Source organism: Nannobrachium achirus, assembly GCF_963921795.1.
Source record: "Nannobrachium achirus genome assembly, chromosome: 3".
In the NCBI taxonomy this organism is placed as follows: Eukaryota; Metazoa; Chordata; class Actinopteri; order Myctophiformes; family Myctophidae; genus Nannobrachium; species Nannobrachium achirus.
The window spans coordinates 26148829-26158855 of record NC_137812.1 but is presented as its reverse complement, the minus strand read 5'-3'; the positions used below and the strand labels follow the sequence as shown (position 1 = coordinate 26158855).

At 44.1% G+C, this 10027-nt stretch overlaps 1 protein-coding gene across 1 annotated transcript in view; it reads right to left on the bottom strand.

The window, feature by feature from the left end:
- LOC308282129 (protein sidekick-1-like) overlaps nucleotides 1-10027 on the bottom strand; it is a gene marked incomplete at both ends in the record, with an annotated part of 370021 nt that overhangs the window by 13392 nt on the left and 346602 nt on the right. Inside the window, one exon of the mRNA XM_080722473.1 lies at nucleotides 5138-5332. Coding sequence (XP_080578599.1) covers nucleotides 5138-5332 — 195 coding nt within the window. The remainder of the gene's footprint in view (nucleotides 1-5137; nucleotides 5333-10027) is intronic.

Genomic DNA, 10027 nt, shown 5'->3' with positions numbered 1-10027 from the left:
TGGTGTCAATTGCCTAAGCCGTAATCCTGGGAGCTATACTCTCCCTCTGCCAACCTGGAGAGAGCCCCAAGCCGCTTCTTATCACCTGACAGGGAGGAGTTTCCCCCGGTTCTTATCACCTGACAGGGGCGGGAATCAAATCCAGGACCTTTAAGCTGTGAGGCGCCACCGACTGCACCACCATGCACCCATCTATCTGTTATTTTTTATACTTTTGTGTGTCGCCATAGTATGCCCCCCCTCCATCTCTCTGTTCTTATGGTAATGTCATAATAACAGTGCCGCTCTTCAAAGCAGTTACATGACTCACACGGGTTATCGATTTACCATCTCCTCTGAGCACCCCAGCAACGGTGTAAGGACTAACGCACTCCTTTGCTTTGCAACTACTGCGCTTGCGGTAGTACTCACACAGACAAAGACAAGGAAAAGTGAGAAAGGAAAAAAGAATGCCAATTTTCTCTTTTCAGGGGGATTAACCCATTTAGAACGGGTACACATTTTGTGTATCATTATTTTATGCTTTAAGTATTGAAAAATAGCAGATATACAAGCTCACAGCGCGGCACCGAGTGCCGCGCTGCGAGCTTGTAGATCTGCTATTTTGAAAAATCGTGAAAATTTGAATTTTGACCCGATTCTATAAGTGTCTTTTGAATCCTTCTAAGAATTTTTGAAAAACCTATGTCTATGTCAGCAATCTGGCCAGCCATCGTCAAAGAAAAGCTCCTTTTCACTTAACTGGAGCTCAGTTAGTCTGTTCTAGAGACTACTATGTCAGTGGTTCTCAAACCTTTTCATGTGAAGGACCCCCAAAATTATATTTATTTGACCACGGACCCCCATCTCAAAATATTTAGTTCCAGGGACCACCCAGGAGCAAAATTTGAGTTACAAACGTTCACTTTGAAAATACATAATATTCACTTGGTGCCGCGCTGTAAGCTTGTATATCTGCTATTTTTCACTGGTTAAAGCATTCAATCATTTCTCTGCCTAAATGGGTTAAGTCTGAAGCCTGGTCATCGTCACACAGAGAAATCTCTATTAGGTCCACTGGGTGAGGATGGACCATTAGACCACTGAGCTGGAACAGGAAACTACAGACAGAAGATTCTGATAATGATGATAACATTATAATGGGATATCCTCCTGTTCAGTTACAATGCAGGGCCATAACTGATCGCTTGGACTGGAAGAGCTCAAACCATGATCCGGGAATTTTCAACAAAGAAATGTGTCAATTAGACCGTCACCTTTTTAACTATTTTATGACAATGCTTTTATCCACTTTTATTCTTTAACTTTTAATCCAACAATTCAAGGCTTTATTAAACAATTTACAGCGGAAATTGACAATAAAATGGCGACCAATAGGGCAGGAAATGTAAAACAAAGGATTAGGAATAGGAACCTGCTTGTTCAAAGCAACATTTCACTTTGGCAGGGATTATACATTCTGACAATCCACTTCAGTAGGAGGTCAACAGCAGTCTCAAACACTAGCTGACCAGAGGACATTATGTTAACCCAGCAGCAATTCATGGCCTTTTTCCCCTTTGTACCTGTCGGTAGGGGTTTTGTTAGAAATATGAAAACAAATGTGAACAGTACCGATGACAGGAACCTTGAATGGCTGTGATTGGTGGGGGTGGCATTTGAGGTTCACCAGATGATGTGTGTGTGAGCTAAAAATAAAAATGTTATTTCAAAGTGAAGTATGGCTGTGTGTGTGCGTGTGTGCGTGTGCGTGTGCGCGTGTGCGTGCGTGCGTGCGTGTGTGTGTGTGTGGGTGCATGCGTAGGCACGCACACACACATCGGGTGGGGGGATTGTCTAGGGGATTCTGGCCATAAATGCTGTAGGATTGGGTTTTACATCAAAGTAAGTTTTCTCAGTAAGCATTTTCTCCATGGCGAAAGGGATACTGTAGTATATCAAATCCTGTATCGGTGTAGTGTAGTGTGTGTGTGTGTGTGTGTGTGTGTGTGTGTGTGTGTGTGTGTGTGTGTGTGTGTGTGTGTGTGTGTGTGTGTGTGTGTGTGTGTGTGTGTGTGTGTGTGCGTGTGTGTGTGTGTGCATCTGAGGAACAATGGACAGCCTTCTGGGACGGCGATAGGGCTTTCAAGCGTCTGACTTAACGCGAGGCGACTGCTTGAGAGGCGCCTCGCTTATTCCGGAGACCCGGGAAAATGGATATGCCTAGTTAAGTTATAGAACGGTGTGTTTTTTTTAAGAGCGGCATCTAGCAGCTATGCTTCGCAATGCTGAAAATAGCGGTGCGTATCCTAAGAAAGTTTCCTCTCAAACAACCAACCCCTGAGGTTCCGAGTCCATCTTCCGCTGCATAATTGGATCGAGATGCAATTATGTTTCGTACGAGACATAATTCAGCCCCGGCTTAGCTCCAGTACAACCCAGGAGCAGCGCAAACGAGTGAGCATAGGAATAAGCTTGTTTTCCCGTGGCAACGCAGAAGATCAAACGCGATCCAGATCATTTTAAATGACAAAATTTGCCCTAATAAATGTCACAGCACATTGATCAGTGACCCACTTGCATTTGCCACCCTCGAATAATAATAGCCTGCAACGACTTCAACCGGCTAACTATCCCGACACCTCCCACTTTTCTCTTCATGAAGTAGAGAGACAAAGTTTTACACAGCCTGCCATATGACAGGGCTAGTTGCTAAGATGGAGTCACACATGAAAGCCACAAGACTGCACGGTTTTGTGAAAAACGATTTTACGCCTGAGTCCTGGAAAGGAGCAATGACTCACCGATTCCCCCAAAAAAGACAATATACCTGACAATCCATCAATGTGGAGAGGTATTTCTCTCCTAACCATCATCTACAAAAGCGTTCATAAAATGTGTCCCATCTTGTGTGCTTCCCTGGTTGATAGACAGTAACATATTGTCATCAAAGCAGAAGGCAAACATCAACAGACAAGGGCTAAATTAATGTATTTTGTCTTAAAACTGGGATAGATTATTTCAAACGCAAGTCTTGTCTTCCTAGACCTTCGTGATGCTTTTGGTACTCTGACCAATAATTTAAGTATGTGTACAATACATCACAGTCATCTAAGGAAAACAACTCACAGACCCAGTATACCTCTCCAAGCAGGCGTCAAAACAGGCTGCCCATGGAGGGCCATTCATTTTGTACCTGCCATCAATGAGTGGATTAAGTGGTTGTGCGTGTCCCACCCAAAGTTTTCCCCAAACCCTGTACAGGGCTATGCAGGATGATGTACCGCTGGCATCTCGGGAGGAGAGTGTTATTAAGAACATGCTTTCTGGAGCAGAGGCATTTCTGGACTGGTCAGGTCCACAGGTTCAACACTCAAAGTGTCCTGTTCTCTTCCAGAGTTGAACTGAGGGAAATCACTACTATAAAACTAAGGCTGACAAAAGCCTTAGCCTGAGTTTACAATCAACTCAGAACCTATTTGTGAGTATGACCTGCATGAGACATACAGTACAGCTACAGTACCTAGCTACCTTGGCCATAGATTTAACATAGCAGGTTGATTAAATCGTTATTGAGTTTACCCCTGATTGATGCTTCACCACTACCACTCTGCTGATGAAGTTGGAGGCTATTAGGCAGGTTGCCTTGTCTAGAGAACAACACATTTTCTGCAACGTCCACCTAACATTCAAAGCACTAAGTGAACTAAATGACAAAATAGTTGGCTTGGTGAGCCAGTGTTACAAACAGACCAGACCAGACCAGACAGAGGGATTATCTCCCAGCCCAAACAGGGGCTGGGTTCAGGGGAGAGAGAGAGAGAAGGTGGATTTGGTGCACCAAACTTGGAGTGGATATAATGCCACAAGGCTGGCCCGGATACATTATGCTGAACAAGGTTGATAAGACTGTCAGGGAACTTGCTAGATCTTCTCTGTTTCTGCATAAGAAACAGCATAAAGTGCCCCTGGCAAGAGAGACTGAGCCAAGTTTCCAGGGGTTCAGAATAAAGCCCAATTGTAAGATAGATATCAGGGGTCTCATCAGAATGGCCCGACAGCAATGACCTCTTTTTAAGAACTTAGTATCCCTGGACTGGGTTCAACCTGACTCGGACACTGAGGACATTATAAACCCATAGACTGTAAAAATGTGTACATGTCCGTCTACACGCGGATAAGCTGTGACATTTCTCATGGTTAACTGTGACCTTCGCTTGCAATAAACAACCGTTTGATCTCAGTAAGGGCTATCGTTATTGAAACAGAACAATTTATCACCAGTTAATGCACAGAGGTACCTTGTCACATGCGACAGAAACAGCAACAATACTGGACTGGTTTAAAACTACAAAGAAAGCTTGCTTGCTTTACTGCTGCATGATCATACTGTCTTTCACACAACATTCAAAAACAGACATTTTTACAGTTAAAGCTTACAGGTCTTTCCAACTATACTCAGTGGTATAGCACATGTTCTCCTCATTGTCTGCATCATGACCATAATCAAGTTATTGAAACTCTGTCACATATTCTGAATGGCGTCTATGTGTAATAAGGGAATCAATATGTGAATTTGCGGTTGATTGGATGATGCTAACGTTGGAAAACAAATGTATACTACTAGAAAAGGGTGGATTTTGTGTGTGTTCAGAGTGCCTCTCCTAGCAGACCAGTTAGCCCATAATTGCTTCCAAACTTGGCACAAAAATCAGTTACGGTATTGCCTTTGAACCGCCTACCTTTGGTAGTTTCAGACAGTTTTGCACGGATTAAAGCACAAAACAAAGACGAAATCTCATTACTGAGCTTTTTCTTTTTCTCAGGCCAAGTCCCAATCAGTGATTTGTGCAACGGTGTGAAAGGAGCCCCACACACCGGCGTTCTGTTTTCTAAACAGGGATGAAAGTGGGTCTAAGAGGAAAAAATAAGAAAACTGAAAACATGGGGGTGGGAGTGTTGCAGATTTTTCATTCTGAGTATCTTCCTTAGCCTATTGGAAGCGTAAAATTAGACTATAATTTAAATATTACTATTAGTTTTGCTAATAGTCTGAAATGGATAGCGATTTTTTTTTGTTTGTTTCTATACAGTATAACCCTTTAAATGTCCCCTCCCTAACATACAAGTAGATGTGTGCAGGTATATGTGCACGTACCTCTGCGTTCGGTGGTGATGACCAGGGCCTCCTGGGCCTCTCCCCAGCCCAGGGAGGAGCGAGCGGTCAGTCTGAACAGGTAGGTCTGTTCCGGGGACAGGCCGGTCACCGTGAACTGCCGGCCGGTGGAGCCCACCTCCACCGTGGTCCAGCGCTGGGGGTCCCCACTGTCCAGCCTGTAGGAGATCTGGTAACCTGGGTGGGAACGCAGGGAGAGAGAGAGAGAGAGAGAGAGAGTTAGAGTTAAAGTGGAGTCTTTGTGTGTGTGCATGTTTCTGTGTGTACTTTAGATCTATGAACCCAAATGGAACGACACCCCAAGATTCTACGAAAAGTCAATTTCAGGAAGTTTCTGTAGAGACTACTGCAGGTCAATAATAACTTATTGTTTTTGTGTTGTTGTTGTTGTCATTATCATCGCTGTATGGAGACCTGCAGAATCCTCCTCTCTCTGCATCCAGCACACATACACTTTTTTATAAAACACACGCACTCATGTACGCGCGCGCACGCACGCACGCGCACGCACGCACGCACGCACGCACGCACGCACGCACGCACGCACGCACGCACGCACGCACGCACGCACGCACACACACACACACACACACACACACACACACACACACACACACACACACACACACACACACACACACACACACACACACACACACACACACACACAGTATTTGTTCATGTACCCTTGGCTGTGACCTGTGGTGTATACGACTTGTGTCCATCTGTGTGTCTCGCGTGCACCCGTCCATGTAATTACACCAACGCCCTCACAGTGCACACACACGCACACGCGCACACACACACACACACACACACACACACACACACACACACACACACACACACACACACACACACACACACACACACACACACACACACACACACACACACACACACACACACACACACACACACACACACACACACAACCCACTGATCCCTGACTAGGCTTGGCACAGGCCACTGGTCACTCAACGTGAAGATCATATTAAAACAACCCACATACCCTAACCCCACAAACATGCACGCACACACACATTCACACAGACACAGGATTATATGTGATGGAGAGAGTAGTACAGTACATACAGTAGGTGACCAGTAGTTCACAATATTAATATGATTGTCAGGGTGATAATCTGCTCAGAGCCACATTCTAATCTGTTGTTCTTCTGATAATCCCATCAGATGTGCTGATTGTACGTTAACATGAAGCCACAGTGTTGGATAACAGCCACACAATCCTTTCACTGTTTACCACCAAGGACAATAGCACTGTACTGTTACGCCAGCTTACACCATTGTTTCTCAAACCTTTTCATGTCAAGGACTGACAAATTTAGATGTCTCTGGCTGCAGACCCCAATCTTTAATGCAAGATTTGGGTTGTAAAAAAATATTCCCAGTCCATGAATTGTACAGTATGGAATATTAAAGTCACTTTTTAAATTCACTTAAAAAAAAAAAAAATGTTGGTATTTTTATCATCTAATCGGGCTTTTGTGACTACCCTCGACAGATTTTAAGTTGCTTGATTCAGTATTTAGATATTTAATATTCATTTTATCAGAAACACCCCCTTCATATAAAATCCCATTGTAACTTCATACTCCTTTTTAACCATGATAGATTCATTGAAAAATTCTGGTGACTCATACTACCCTACAAATATGTGATATATATATGTTTTTTCGATAACCTTTTTATTATTTTTTTCTAACTGAGAAAGCAACAAGCTCACAACAACGCGCGTTGTAGATACAATGCGCATTGTGAGCTTGTTGTTATGGGTGAAGCATTTATAAAGATCATAAAGATCACCATTTCCATTTGTTCAAAGGAGGCATATAGACCACCACGCTAGGATATGAACAAGCAGTCAGTATGTACAGAGCAGCTTCACCACTCAACACCACACAGTGATTTGTGGGCCTTCGTTCACAAACTACACACACAGTAACTACACTGTCGATATCTAAAGATTGGACAGAGAGGTCCAGGACTATGATGTATTGTTTTCTTGCGCTTAAGGCTTCAGAATGGTTTCCTGCTGGCTTTAGATTGTTGTAACTGTCAGAGCTCACAGAGTTTTCTCGGTTGTTGGTTCATTCACGCTTTGTCTGCACAAAACCAAATAATACTGGCAGCTGTTCAGGGAAAGCCCTGCCATCTACAGCTGCCATCTACCTCACAGCAGCACTCCACTGTGCAGGTCTACCAGGTCTGGTGAAGGGGCTGTGGGGGGTAAAGGGGCCTGCTGTGACTGACTGCACGGGACAGTGTTAGACTTTACTTGTATAGCAGTGTTTTACATTACAAATATATATCGTCGTTGTCCGATGAAAACCTTGTTATGTCCAAAACCGTTTGTTTTGCATTTATCATTTTAAAAATGATTTAAACTAGTGAAAACAGCCGATCTGCAAGCACACAACGCCTCGCACCGCGAGGCGTTGTGTGCTTGTAGATCTGCTGTTTTCACTACCTTTGTGTGACAGCCTTGTATGATGAAGCATGGCTTTACTTTGCGAAAGAACGTACACACTTGAAACTTGGAGATACGAGGTTTCCACCGATATACAATATACTAGTAAGACGCCTAAGGGTGAAAAGCGAGGTCACGCAACTGTACATTGTGCAAGTACAGTAATGGCAGGGAAGTAACGGCAGGGAAGTCTCACAGCCCTGTGTGCTGTGAGACCCCAGACATGCTTATTCCGTCACTCGTTATGTGAAAGTCCTATGACGTCTGACATCATACATACAATCCCTTTTATGCCCATATATGGATATCCCTGTCTGTAGAACCAACCGTGTGCTGTGAGACCCCAGATGTGCGTGTCAGTATCTGCCTCTCAGTCCTTGTCGACTTTTATGGGCATAAAAGGGATTCTATTAGTGTGGTTGCCCTAACAGGGCATCATCTGGGAATCAGATGTAGAGGTCAGCTCCATATATCGAGATCTAGGTGATGATCCAGTCATTTCCATGTATGGATATCCAGGGTTTGATCTTTGATGAGGTGATGTCACGGATGTCACAATGTCAACAAACCAGAGGTGTACATAGTTGAACCACAAATATAATGTTTTCAGCACCCTCTGGTGGACACATTTCCAAACATACAGTATATGTTAGGGCATTATTTTTGTATTCGACTTCAAATATCTAAAAGTATTCAACTTCGAATACCTAAAAGTAGTCCAATATTCAATAATTCACGAGTGAAATATATATATTTTCAAGGATGTTGCAAGCGTTGAAAACAACCACAGAATAAAGGGTTAACTAGAGGAGGACGCGGTGGCGCTGTCGCTAGCGCTGTCACCTCACAGCTAGAAGGTCCTGGGTTCGATTCACGCCGGGGACGCGTGTTCTCTCCTCCGCATCATCAGTGCCCACACCCTAGGTGGGGTTAGCGAAAGTGCCTTTCTGTGTGGAGTTTGCATGTTCTCCCTGTGTCCCCTAGGGTCGGTACCCTCACAAAAAACATGCTGTAATCCTGGTCTCTATACTGCCATACTATGGCAGAGCGCAATATTTTAAACAAGAACAATGAAACAATGAAAACAAAGGCATAATAACTGAAAGAGTAAACCAATTAAAAAACAAAAGCAAGTTAGCGGGGTAAAGTAATGAACTAACATTGGGAAAGTTTTGCTAGTTAGGCCAGGTTGAATCAATATGGTTTTCTTTTGTGTATATTTATTTATTTATCAATTCCCACTGAGTCTGCCTCTCAAATATACCTTCCAAGAGCACGCATTGAGTGAACCACTGGAACCATGCAGCGCTTCCTTCTCTTGGAATAAACAGTGGTTGTACTTAGTGGTTGTAGTAAAAGTATCAATTCTGCAATATAGAAATACAAAAAGTCCAGAATTCAAAATGAACTTGGGTAAAAGTAAATTGTAATTGTAATTAAGTACAGTACTTAAGTAAAAGTTCTTAGTTACTTTACACCACTTGGTATAAACATTTTGCATGGAGCTCCATCGATGAGCAATGTAACTTATAAAAGCCGCCCGTCCATCTCTGTAAAGGTTTACTCCAAAACCTCAAATGACCAGAACACTTAGAGGGCAGGTGTCCCATTACCTGCCTTCCATCACAACAGACATTTTTCCACCAACAAGACAGAAGTATTCGTCTTTGTCTCAGCGGGGTAGAAATCTGTCCTCGCCATTGCCAGCCGACGCCAAGAAGAAGCCAAACGCATGTCACCTTCACAATAAATAAAAAAATAGCAGATCTACAAGCTCATAGCGTGGGACTCAGTGCTGCGCTATGAGCTTGTAGATCTGCTATTTTTCCAATAGCATTAAATACTTCCAAGTCTTATTGGGTTACAGGGAGGCATAACTGTACAGGCTGGCAGGGTGGATTATTATGGATGTGTAGGTACAGCAGGGAGGCCGAGTCACACCTGTCCCTCTGCTCACTAATAACCCACAGAGAGACGAACGGGACACGCTGGAACATTGTACAGCACGGTGTACACACACACACACACCTCCTCCATAGCAATGCACACACCCACCCACACCCGTTCACGGTATGCATCCAATCCACAAGGACGCCGGAGGACACGGTGCATGGGTGCGCATGTATGGGGGTGTGAGAGTGTGTGTGTGGTTGACAGATTTGCCCTCCCAGTCAGCCTTCTGTCACAGAATGGTGTCACAGTAAATGTCCTCGCCCCTCAAACGTGGTCACACATCACTCACACTGCCCACACACACACGCGCACGCACACACACACACACACACACACACACACACACACACACACACACACACACACACACACACACACACACACACACACACACACACACACACACACACACGCACACACACACACAC